Raw genomic sequence first — 13,494 nt, 5'->3', positions numbered from 1 at the left:
AAATATTATTGTTCACGTAACAGTTACTATTGTTATTAATGAATCTATATGCCTTTGGGGAAGGAGTTTATACACTAGAGGGGAGATAGAACAAATTATACACAGACATATTTGCTGAAAGTGTAGGTAGATATGAATTGCACCAGGAATTGAGGGAAGCACTCCCTAAGCATGGCTGGGGCACAGTGGGAGGTTGGCACTTTACGTACAAAACATGGTTGGGCCCAAGCTCTCCATTGCTCCTCTTTGGGACCATAACTCTCCTAAAAATATGCTACAGGACAAGAAACTACTTTCTCAGCAAAAGCTTTTAACCAAATCTGCAGAGGCGTTTTTCCCAATGGCTATGATCTCCTTTATGGAAAATCACTCATTTACTCAAATTTTTATTGAGCACCTACTATGTGCTAGGTGCTGGGCTAAGAATTTTTAAAAAAACACCTCTAGATACTCTAGATGGAGGGACAAAAGGGGTCAGATACTAAACAAGTAAATAACCAAACACCTAATTTCCCAATGTAACAAGATAATGAAAGAAAAGAGCCTGGTAAGAAAATCAGCTGAGGGTAAGGAAGGAATTCTGTGAGAAGCTGCGATGAAAAGTGGGAAAAGAGGGAATTTGCGCTACAACCAGCTAGGCTGGAACTTATTTTTTTTTTTTTTTATCAAAGTGAAGAATACCATGGTAAGGGACAGAAAATTATGAACACTGCTAGTTTTCTAGAAGACCAGGTGGTTGCTTCCTTTGTGGTTAATTCCGCCCTCAGCCTCCCCCTCCTTCCACATCCCACCCAGCCAGGCCCCGAGCAGGCCGGGACACCAGAGCATCACTCTCCCGGGGCAGTGGTTCATGACACGATGAGTTGACGGTTGATAGTGAACATTATCTCACTCTTGCTCTTGTCGTTGTTCACCTGAAATGTTATTAATGCCAAAATCCAACACCTAACTCTCAAACTGCATTCTCAAAGGATCTCCATAGCGTTACACAGACCACACAAACATTTGTTTCAAATCGCACGGATACAGAGCTGATGAGGGATTGCAATGGTGGTCAGATCCTCAGTCTTCCAAGTCAACTTGCTTCACGATCAATAAATGCCCATTTTACCTTCTAAAGTAAAACTACACTAATAAAACACCACTTTTAACCTGATTTTATATAGTAAGGATTTGAAATATTTTTATTAAAAAAAACATTTTACTGCTTTAAAAACATTTGGAAATCACTCCTATTCACTAACTCCACCTTACAACTTTTGAAAACTGTAAGTCTGGAGCTGACTTATTTTTGAAAGATAGCAAATTGCTACCAAAAATACATGCTAGGGTTACTTGTCATCATTTATCCAAAAAGTGCACAGGAGAATTAATTTAGGACATTTTAAAAAATAGTAATTCTGTTCACACCAAGGATAAATGCGGTTTCCCTGGTGATGGGGCGGCTTGTACTCAACACGGCCAGTACTGACCACTACCTCAAAATTGATCAGCTAATGGAATTCATCAGGGTGATATTTACAGTTAGTGCTGCCAGAGCAAAGGCTATTTGTGAACCAAGGTTTCTAACCAGGCCTTCACTACATCCATGTGCACCAGGATCAAACCAAATCCCCCTGAAGGGAAACAATACTGAGTCAATATCATTTATAAAGTTGGCAACTTCATTAAAGGATCCTTCCTGGTATGTGTTTTAAGTAAATATGACAGGGCAATTACAAGAAGAAACATATAAATTCACACAGACCACACAAACATACATCTCCTCCATATATTATACTCTGTGACAGGTTTATTCAAAGCCATATTAAATTATACAGCCTCCATACAGTTTATCCACCCAGTATGAACCAGCACAGTAAACAGCTCTACACTTTAAAAAGGTATGTGCCTCTGGAAGCAACCTATTTTACAAAAAAACATTTGAGAAGGATAATTCCTATTTGTCAATAAAATTATCATTGAAAGCTTAATTAAATCTAAATTTATGCCTTACATATGCCCATTATAATTCAACAGCCTGACCTTTTCCCTTATCAAGCTACAGAATCCAGAGAAAGTCTCTCTATTGAATTAAGCGTATTTTTTTAAGTCTCAAATGTCACAACTCAAAACATTATTCAGTCAAAGCTAGAAAAACCTGGGCTCTCCAAAGCTGATTCTGTTTCTCAAATATTTATTATGTCCATGCCTATTACCACTTCCGGATTTAGAGAAAAATTTTAGTAGGTACTCTCTTTAGAGAATTTTCTTAACTCTAATCCAAGGAAGAGAATAGTTAAAATAAAATCAGTTGTAGACCACAAATAACCCCATACATATGCACGAATCCATGTACGTGCACAAACATACACATGATCTCAAGCTTGCAGATTCACAGAACATCTAAGGAGTCACTTCTGGGAAACAGTAATGAGGAATTAGGAAAAGAAGAAACATCTTGACTTTCCGACTTATATTCTTCAATTCACGTGTGTATGCAGGTGGGTCCACACACACACGTTAATATGAACATGTATTAAGGGCTGTATTTTTTCAGAGAGCATGTAGCAAACAAGAATTTTAGGGGCTGGCCCCGTGGCCGAGTGATTAATTCTGCACGCTCCACCATTGGCAGCCCAGGGTTTCACCAGTTCAGATCCTGGGCGTGGACATGGCACCACTCGTCAGGCCACTCTGAGGCAGCGTCCCACATGCCACAACTAGGAGGACCCACACCTAAAAATATACAACTATGTACTGGGGGGATTGGGGGAGAAACAGCAGGGGGGAAACAAAAAAAAAAAGGAAGATTGGCAACAGTTGTTAGCTCAGGTGCCAATCTTTAAAAAAAAAAAAACAATTTTATAAAATCACACTGCACTTGTACCAAATGAACTTAGGTCTATTTAAATAAATGTGAGCCAGTTAAAACCTGTTATAATGTAACTAACAGTATAAAGTTAAACTATAAGCGAATACCATATTTCCACCAGCACACGCTTCAACAGCTGAAGGTTCAAATTGGTTTGTTAAAATATATTAGATTCCATTTATAAAACAACTCCAGAGGCACTCACACTATCATTGCTTCCCTGATCCCGACTCACACAGGCATTTCAGGGTCCACCTGACTCAACCCTCAACCAATCGCCAGGTTTCCCCTCACTCACATCCACTCCGTATAGTCACCTAAGCAACCCTCGAAAGCCTCCACTTTCCATCTCTAAAGTGCTCTAACTGCTAGAAAATGGGTCCTTAAATCAGTATGTTCAACCAACATGCCCAGCAACAGTGCCAGGGCTGGAAGATGCAAAGATGTAAGACACGACTTTCAGCATAAAAATCCAGTGTCTGGCACACACAGCAAGTGCCCAATTAACACCTGTATAGCGGATGGAGGAGTGACTGAGTGAGCAAACTCACAGTCTAGGGCAGCACCATCCAAGAGAAATATAATGCAAGCCACAAACCGTAGGCACAGGCGTAATTTTAAATTTTCTAGAAGGCGCCTCTAAAAAGGTAAATAGAAACAAATGACATTAATTTTTAATATATTTAACCCAACGTACAGAAAATATTTTCACACGCAATGAGTATCAAAAAACATTATCAATGAAACATTTTACCTTTTATCGTACTAAGTCTTTGAAATCTAGTGTGCATTTTACATTTACAAGACATCTCAATTCAGACTAGCATATTTCAAGAGCTCATTAGCCCCATGGAAGCAGTGGCTCCCTTAGTGGAGAGCAAAGTTGTAGAACATCTCCATCATGGCACAAAGTTCTATTGGGCAATGAACCTCCCAACAAAGGGAGGAAGCAAGTGCATGGTGTGGACGAGGAGGAGCATTGAGAGAAGGGGGCAGGCGAGTGAGGCAGAGACAGACAAGGGACGGCCTTGTCTGCCGTGCTGAGGAGTCCAATCTTGACTCTACGGACAGTGGGGAGTAAGGATGATACGATAAAATGCTTTCCTTCAGGAGGGTGGCCTCCTTGAAATAGAGTAAGGAATGAACTGGAAAGAAGAGAGAATGGCAATGGAGTAGATGGGTTCGACTGAAAGTCATTTCTGAAGTTAAAAATCAGTGCTAATCAGTGGTTCAAAAACACAGATTCACAGGCCAGGATCAATCTGTAATGAACCCTCTTCTCATCCAAGATAAAACATTAAAAAGAAGAAAAACAGTATGTTTTCAAGAAATTAAATTTATTCTACGCAATGAAAGGCCCCTTATTCTCAAATTATATTGCTTTGGAGGAGGCATTAAAATGTGCTTTTATGAGATGGTGGTAAACCATAGGCTGCCAGTGTGCTTTAAAATGCCTTACTGGGCAAAGTCAAAAATTGGCAAATATATTTTCACTCCCAAAAATCTAAATTTTAGTTTGCAAGTAAAATCCAAAATTCTGGAACTACAGTTTTAAACAATTTCTGGACTTTATTAAGATGGATATAGGGTCCAATGTTTGCATATTATTCTGTATCCTGATTTTCTTATTTCACACACACATGTCCATGTAGTAAGAACACTGACAGGGCTTTCATCCTAACCTGCTATATAGCAATTCAGTATGTTCAGCGTATTGTGTTTATTTAGTCATTCCCATGATGTTATGTATTGGACTTATTAGCATGAACAGCTTTACCAAAATGAATTTTCTTCCTTCTACCCCCAATTCCACAGATCATTTCCTCAAGATACAGTACCCAATGGGGAATTTAGGAGTCAGTGGTGAGGCACAGCTTTGTTCTGTGTTTCACTCTTATTACACATCACTAGACTGTAGAATATGCAACCCTGCCAATGCTCATTAACAGCCCAACCAAGAACGGGCTATAATTATTTCTGGTAATTTCATAGTCAAATTACCAGGTTTTCAAATTTTGTCAAACTGACAAAATAGGTTTTGCTTCTTGAACTGCTCGTGAGGCTATGCCTGCTCCTCACGACGATGTCATGTCTCGAATTCCTCATGTTCACCTCTCCTGACCGCTTCCAGGAAGGACTCTGAGTACTGACCTGTGGGATCTCAATTCTTTATATTTCGGATGATAACCATTTAATCTCTTAAACTGTCCCATTATTTTCACCTGTGCTATGGCATTCCATTTAATATTTATTCTATTGCCTTTGGCTGGGCTATTTCTCTTTTCTTCTTCAGATATTCAGGCTCATTTGTCTTGTGTACGATGATTTTCTCCAGTGCTGCAGTGGTCCTATCTTCCCTGTACAGCTGGGTTAAAAACGCTATTCCATTTTCTTCTAGTTATTTTACAGGTAAGAACAGTGGAATCTAAAAGCAGAGGGCTTTATACTCTGAAATTAATATACTTTTAAAACTGTAGAACTTTCTGGTATGGACGAAATTTGCTGATAGTTTCCAAGTGGAACTGTCCACATCATAAAATGACAGATGTCACAAAACAGCTGCTGTTCTCCAGTCAGGAGTGAAGCTGGACATGATATCTGAGAATCAAAACTTTGGACTCTTCCTTCAGAGGTGTCCAGCATCCTAGAATTCTAACTGCTAATGTTTGTCCCTATGTCTCAACAAGCTCACCTAAAATTAATTTTCAGCAAGAAAGGTCATCGATAGACAAAAGCCATCACCTAAAGAGATAGACTATTGCCCAGGAATACAAAAACCAAATAAAAATAGCTATGGAGACATTTCACCTAATTATTTTTCATATAATGAAACTCCACGGGGAAGTTCAATAATTTCCCCCCCATGGATGGAAAACAGAGAGAAAACAATACAATTAAGAAAAAACCAGCATATATGTAATCACTTACAAAGTTTAGATCATACCATATAATTTTTACATATCTATATATGCAACTTACATAGAAAAAAAAGACAACCCAGAAGTAAATTCATTGAAAGAACAACAGTGGTTATCTGAAGGAAGGGAGAATTATGGGTAATTTTGCTTTTCTTCTTTAGACTTCTTTTGCAATATATACTTGAACTGTATATTTTATACAATTAAACATTTTTATATACACATCTACAAAGAACAAGATTTTTTTTTTTAACTTGACTTTTTAAAAATGGAGGTAGAAAAGATTTTGGCATTATATTGAATTAACTGCTACTAAAATCAACTAAAGTACTTCAAATTTTATTTAGGCCATTGTTCACTCAACACAAGCACCTCCATTTTTTTTTTCACATGTACCAAGCCTCTTATCACTTATAAAAGTCTATCAGATTCATTAGGATAGAATTCAAAGAATTTTCAAAATGCCACAAACTTTCAACTTGCCTTTTTTCCTTTTTTTTTTTTTTTTAAGGTTATAGTCTCCAAAGTACATGCAAAAAATATCTGCAATGAGGTTAACATAGAAACAACATGATGGTATTGCAGTTGAGTTTTTTTTTTTAAGTCCTTATCTGTTAAATAAATATTGAAGCATTTATTGGCAATGATAAAATATTTAAGATTTCCTTAAAATACTCCAGCAAAAAAAAAAGTGGTAGTAGAAAACAGATGAATCAACAGTAAGAGAAATTGGGAATGCAGTTGGGTGATGAGTACCATTATCCTATTCTACTTTGCATACGTTGAAAGTTCTTCCATAATACAGCTTTCTGTAAAAGTGTGCTATGAAAAGTGAAAAGCAATATATACATGTGCAAAACCATTCCTCATATCATCTAATGTACCAAAATTAAGCTCAGAGCCAAATACTATTTTTTATTTTTACATCAGGGTGACCACATCAAAGGGAGCATGACTCTCTATCTTTTCTTTATTAGGCAATACGGAGTATGTGCACGAGTAAATCTATCAAGAAAAACAATGTCTTTCATACGCATCTACATATTTGATGCAGATTTCAGATTTTCTGTCCTGGGCCAGAATTAGACAGTCAGCCGACACAGCACTACTTGGCTCATGACATTTAAAAAATAAAATGAGATGCGTGCTGACTCAAGCAGCAACAAGACTCTATTCTAGGAGTCCCAGTCTCCTGCTGGACACAGAGGAAGGGCTCTGCTCCTTCTCTGAGAGGACAAGCTGGTCTGGACACAAGTCAGCTGCGGGGCAAAAAGCCTCAGCACTCAACAGAAGTTAGGCAACCAAGACCAACATCATTTATTTTATATAGTCTGTTCTCAGTAACAGTTGCAAAGGATAACATGAATATTAAGGATCTGGGATCCCCAAAGTGATGACTTCCTCATGTATCAAAAGCACCCACATATGTTCAGAAGGCACTCACAGTTCAAGGGCTTTCATGTGCATTACCACAAGTGATCCTCCAGTCTCCCTCGAGAGGTTGGTAAGGCCTGTATTATTCCCATTTTACAGATGCAGAAAGTGTCTACCCAATGCGTCCCCTGAAGAGTGTCTGGGACGTTAATGAGGAGGTCAGCACTTTGTAAAGTGAAGTGGGGCAGAACAGAGGGGAAATCAGCTTTAGGTCTAACACTTCCTGAGTTTCAAAACACCCGCAATTATTTCCTGATGACCCAGGATTTTGTAGCGTCTATTCTTTGCTACGAGAATGGAGACTTTAATTGATCGTACTTCCGTTTACAATCATGTGTCTACGATCTTGCTTTCTGTTTTCTGAGCTCTAACAGAGGTCTCCTAACAACTCACTTACCCTAAAAAACAGAAACAATCATTCTTTTAAAACCGGGAGGGACTGTGATGGTTGTGTGGCTGAGCGGTTGGCCACTGGTCCTCTCTCTTTGCAGTCAAGATGGCACAAAGGAAGGGAAGTTGGCAGAGCAACAGTCACAGCCCTCAACTCCCACGGACCCCTTAACCTAGTAGGAGAGCAGAGCCTACCTCTCTGACTTCGTGAAGCTGGCCGGAATACTGACTCTTGACTCTTCGGGCGGCTGCAGGCGACTTGTGATGCGTGATTGTGACAACACCGGGGGCCCCCGCACCGAGGTGTCTCTGGCTACAGGGAGATGCAGAATTGGGTGTTCCATGGGGGAGCAAAGTGAGACTTCGGCTTCGGGAGCTTGGAGTAGTCTAGAATAAGCAACAGGTGTCAAAGTCAACAACGGACCTGCAGAACACAACTAAGTGTTGGTTTCTATTTATTCTGGACCTCTTAATCTTTCCCCTGCATCTGTTTAGATGGACGAAAGCATAGGGGAGGCATAGCAACACTACATGCCCAAATTTGACACTTAATTAAGAGAGACAATCTCCATTAACTATCCTTCTGGTCTCATCTCCAATTGCGTCTCCTGCCCTACACTACGGCCATGAAGAGCCACTCAGCGTCCCCCCAAACACCATGACTCTTGGATCTGTCCCTCTGTACATATTAGCTCCTCTTCCTAGAATGTCCTTCCTCTCCTGGCTGGCAAACTTCAGCTGAATCTTCAAGACTCAGCACAGTGTTCTCCACTGTGTGAAGCATGTCCTTGTCTGTCTCGGCTTCTCAGCTGCTCTTACTCCACTGTATCAAGATTATATTCTTTGTCCAGCTACTCTCTTAAGTACTTAATAAATGTTTGCTGCATGAATGAAATCACTAAGTTATCCACCATAATCCTCACCGGTTAGTGCAGTGCTTATATTTCATCCTCTAGTAACATATAATCCAAATCACAAGTACGTATGTGATAAAGATGGCATCTCAACTTAGAGGAGATCAATTTTTCAGTAAGCAGTTTTGGGATAAGTGGGCGGCCATCTAAAAAACAAAGCTGGATTCATTTCTCAGGTCATAGATCCCAAATGGATCAAAGACTTAAGGGGGAAAAAAAGCACTAGAAGAAAATATGTAGCCTTAGGATAGAGAAGGCCTAACACCTCAAAATCCAAAAGCCATAAAAGAAAAGCTTGATAAATTTGATCACCTAAAAATTGAACTTCTGCATGGGAAACAAATTTTAAAAATGCACTGCCACCACCAACAAAGCCAAACGATCAACTAGGGAAAATAATTTCAATTTGTTTCATACACAAAAGGCTCCTCATTCTAATTTATGATTAGGAATATAATTCCTAGGAAGTGATAAGAAGAAGGGCAATCTATTACTGAAATACGGCAAGATATGAACAGACAGTTCACAAAAAAGAAAGATAAATGGCCCTTCAACCAACATGAAAACATGTTCAACTATACTCATAAGATAAATGTAAACTCAAACCACATTTAGATACCACCTTTCACCCATCAGATTGGCAAAAATCCAAAAGTTGGAGTACACAGTCTGTTGACAGGACCATAGAGAAATGCTCTAAGGTGGCGAAACCCCTAGGGAGAGCAATCTGGCAGCCCCTGTCGCAGTTACAAATGCACTTCCCTGTGACCTAGCAAGGCCTGTTTGGGCAGGTATCCTCCAATACACCTGCACCCAGTGAAATGGCCTAGGCACCCATTAGTCACCACAGCAAAGGGCAGGAGAAAACCCAAATGTCCACCCGTCTGGGACAGGTTAAATAAATTACGGTACACTTGCATAACGGAATACTACCAAGCTGTAAGAGCATAATGAAAGAGGTCTCTGAGTTGCCCTGGGAGAAAAAATCTCTAAATAATACATTTAAGTGAAAAAAGCAAGGTGTGGAACTCTTTTATAGTGTCAAGATGTGGAAAATAAGTATTTTTATTGCAATTTGTTTAAATCACAAAAATACTCTAGAAGGATACAGACAAAACTAAAACAGTGGCTACTTCTTTGTGGAGAAGCAAGGAATGAGAGGGTACAAACCAAGGGAGATTTTTTACTGTGTAGTTTTTTATCTTCTTTTATTTTGAATCATGTGAACGTATCACCTATCCAAAATTTTTAAAGTTCTACATAAAATTTACATTCTAAATGTTCCTATACTTCATTTCAGCTCAAGAAAAGGCAGTGAGATGATATGGTGGATTCATGCCAGTTTCTGTATTTCAATTATCAAGTGTTTACTGAATACCCACTGTGCGCCAAGGAGAAGAGCCACCATGTGGTGTCAAGGAGAAGGATGAGATGTATGAGTCAGTCTTTCACCACAGACATTTACAGAATATCTGGGGATGGAAGATGCACAGACACAGAGGCAGAAAGGCACATACACCCTCGAGGAGTAAGGAAGTATATAACAAGGTGCTAATTTGTCAATACAGACAGAAAGTGCCAAGGAAATGAAGACGAGAAAGATCTACCACAGCTGACCTCATCACAGAAGGCTCTTCTGAGGGTGAAGCGCCTGAAGTCTAAGGAGGATCTGGGAAGACAGACACCCGGCCAGCAGCAGTGTACAGACGACCCAGACAGTCGGGACTCAGTCTCAAGGAACACTCACAGCTCTGAAAACTGTTAAGTGTTAATGACCTGTAGGTTTACACATCATCACGGGGCAGGGAGTAGGGTGGGAGCCAGAGTGGAAATCAGAACTTCATGCTATCCTATAAGATCGCAGTAGCTAGGAAGGTTCTCTGCACGTGAACTTGGATTTAATTAAAAGGAACACAGATAAAGTTGGGAAGCATGGCATTGCTTTTAAATAGCCTTATATACAGGGAATTGGGGAAATCTGTGGTCTGAGAATTACATCTACCTTGAGCACAATGAAACACAACAATCATATACTTTCAGTTTCAGTTTTTTCAGTTGGAATGTAGAGGGGGAAAGAACCTGTTTCTTTAATCCTTTAATGACAGTAAATTTGCCTAAGCATTAAAAGTCTCCTGAAATACCTATGTTGTGGGAGCCTTATTCTAACCAAAGAAAAGGCAGATTTTTCACTGCCCTTTGAAGCCAGACAAGTTTCACTCTTTCAGCTTCACCAGGTTCCAGCTGTGTGACCTCAGGTGAGCTATTTAAGCTTTCCTATTAAGCATCAATTTCCTAATCTTTAAAAAAGGAATAATAATTCTGACCCTTAAAAGCCATCATGAAGATTAAATTAGATCATGCACATTAAATGCTTAGCCCAGTGCCTGATGCGTGGAAGCTGTATGGCCAAAGTTTGTTTCTTTCCTTACATCACTTAAAACTCGATCGATGAAGCCCTTATTGATTTTTAAAATGTTAAGAAGTCACTTAGCACGAAAGCATAAGCAGCCACTGACCTGTTCCTTATTTTCTACAGGTTCAAAGTGGTGGTGAAGCCCAAAACAATTAAATACATACTGGAGAACATATATGGTCAGCAATTAAATTGTGAGATTGTTGAGGGAAAAAACACTTCTAAATTCTAAGTAGAAGGAGAACCCGTCAGAAAGGAAGACAACTCTGGCAATGGGCACCTTTGCCTGGAGTAGTCCCAGTGTAAATGGCAATAAATCAAGAAATCCCCCCAGAATTCAAATTATTCCACCGTAGACGTCTAACCCCATGATCATTACTTAATGGCTGTCATTTGAATTCACAAGCAGTAAATTTGAATCAAAAAACCTTTAATTTTCCATTAACTGTGGGATTCTCATGATTTAATTCACACTCGTGCCTTCCCTCAGGGGAAATATGAACCAAAAAGTCTCACTTTTGGTAAATCCCACAGGTCATGAGGCCAGGAGAAAAGGCAGCAGACTGCAACCACTATAAACAAGTGGCCCTTCCCAAAACGCAGCCTGTCTAAAATTGACAGGTTTTGTTTGAAAATTGCGCTTAGATGTCATACGCACTCATCCTTGCTACTAATTTAAAATAAAATATTGTCAGAGTCTGAGGATCAACATGCTGGGTTTTTGCTCCAAATATTTACTTCAATGGGGGAGACTACAAATGCCAAGTGTGCCATCTGTGGAAAATTCTGAAGAGAGGGAAACCATTTCTATTCAGGAACAAGATTCACCCTATACCTAGGAGAATCACCCCTGTGTCCCCACCCTCAGCAAGCATCTGCCTGATAAATGATGCCAAAGAAGAGAACGAGGTAGCAAGTAAGAGAGAGTGCTGGTGCCCAGATCCCGTCCAGGCATCCGACATGCAATCAGGTTTTACGGTATTTACCAACCTCTTGGTTTTTCTTGACATTCTTCACTGGATTCCTAAATTTCCTAAGGTTGCGAGGAAGGGACATACACACACATTCTTTGTATTTACTGGCCAAAACCGGCATAAAGGAAGGTGTAACTGGAAAGGGAGAAGAAGCACTAGAAAGAAGAGGTCCAGCCAGGGAAAGCAAGCAATGAGCCAAGAGATAGGGTCTAGCCTGGGAAGCTTAGAGCAGAATCACTGGACTATCTAGAGGCTTCCAGACCATTCCTCTGTGCAGAAGGGTAGGAAGAGGATCTAGTCTGACCAGACACTGTCGGGGAGTGGTCAGAAGCACCGTTTCTAAAGTCAATGGCCTGGGTTCCAATCTAGGCTCTAACACTCATAAGCTGTGTGTCCTAAAAAAGTAACATATTGTCTTCATTTCTAAAATTTTAATATTACCCTATCTCACTGGGTTGGTAGAGAATGAAATAAGAAGAGGTAGGTAAAGCAGGTGCCACAGAGTAAGCATGCAGTAAATATCATCATCATTCATAAATTAATAAAAATGAGGCCTTCAGACACCAGTGTAGGTGAAGGGTTAAGGGGTCCCAGAGGCAAATATATGGGCTGAAAGGCTGTTTTGGTTGACAATGCCTTAAGCAGACATAGCCCTGCTACTTCCTTCACTTAAAAAAAAAAAAAAAAAAAACAGGTAAATTAAGATTAATCATCCTAATTAGTAAAAAACAGTTTGCTTCAGAGAAAAAGTACATTTAAAGTACGATTTCACATTTTCAAAAACCCATCTATTGTAGATAGAACACAAAGTGCCTGTGGATTACTCTAATGCTCCATGAGTACCCAAAGTAAAGAATTAGTTTAAATAAGTAATGAGCAATTTCCCCTTAATATTCTGGAATAAAATACAAAACCCCAAATTGAAAAGAACATCAGTTAGTCCTAAAAACCTCTTAAAACATGTTTCAAAAGTTTATAATTAGGCTTGCTGAGGCTGGAATTAAAAAACTGAAAAGGAGTAAGAGGGGACACAATTTAAATATACATTTGTGGCAACCACTTCTGTAGAAAATTTTTCTGATGGGAAAAATTGCTGAGAGTCAATTTAATTATAACAGCATTCAAATGACATTTCATTTGGAGCATATTCCTCACTTCCCTGAATTCTTTCACAACGAAGAGAAAAAGACACTATATTTCAGAATAAAATAGCCCAAGGGAGGAAGAAAAATCATACCAGCCTGGTTATGTATTTAGAAAAACTTTAACTAAAATCATTTCATTACATGCCTTCTCTCTTTCTCTAAAAAGAAAGAAATTAACATGCCATTTCTAAATATGTGAAAGCTAAGCATAAAAACTGGATTTATTCCTTTTCTTCCAAAAGTAAACATACCTTAAAATCAACAAAAAAGGAAAAGCATAACAGTTTTTTAAATAGTACATTCAGGGCCTTAAAATGATTCAGAATTTCATTTCATCTGAATAAAATGTGGAGTGTTTTTTAAATTAATCCATTCCACTATTTTACCTAATAGCTTCATATGGACCTTTTCCTTTGCCCTGCTTGTTTGTTTTTTCTAATATTCTGTTATCT

The 13,494-nt window shown here is 39.1% G+C and overlaps 1 protein-coding gene across 4 annotated transcripts in view; it reads right to left on the bottom strand.

Annotated features, from left to right (window-relative positions):
• The window catches only part of OSBPL10 (oxysterol binding protein like 10), a 285,409-nt gene that overhangs the window by 142,624 nt on the left and 129,291 nt on the right, over positions 1 to 13,494 (bottom strand). For all 4 annotated transcript variants that reach the window (XM_070575904.1, XM_070575905.1, XM_070575906.1 and 1 more), the window contains exon 4: positions 7,792 to 7,983. In XM_070575904.1, the coding sequence (XP_070432005.1) occupies positions 7,792 to 7,983 (192 nt within the window). The remainder of the gene's footprint in view (positions 1 to 7,791; positions 7,984 to 13,494) is intronic.

This window comes from Equus przewalskii, chromosome 15 (assembly GCF_037783145.1).
Source record: "Equus przewalskii isolate Varuska chromosome 15, EquPr2, whole genome shotgun sequence".
Classification (NCBI taxonomy): Eukaryota; Metazoa; Chordata; class Mammalia; order Perissodactyla; family Equidae; genus Equus; species Equus przewalskii.
The sequence above is the reverse complement of the archived record's forward strand: the minus strand, read 5'-3'. Positions and strand labels throughout refer to the sequence as shown.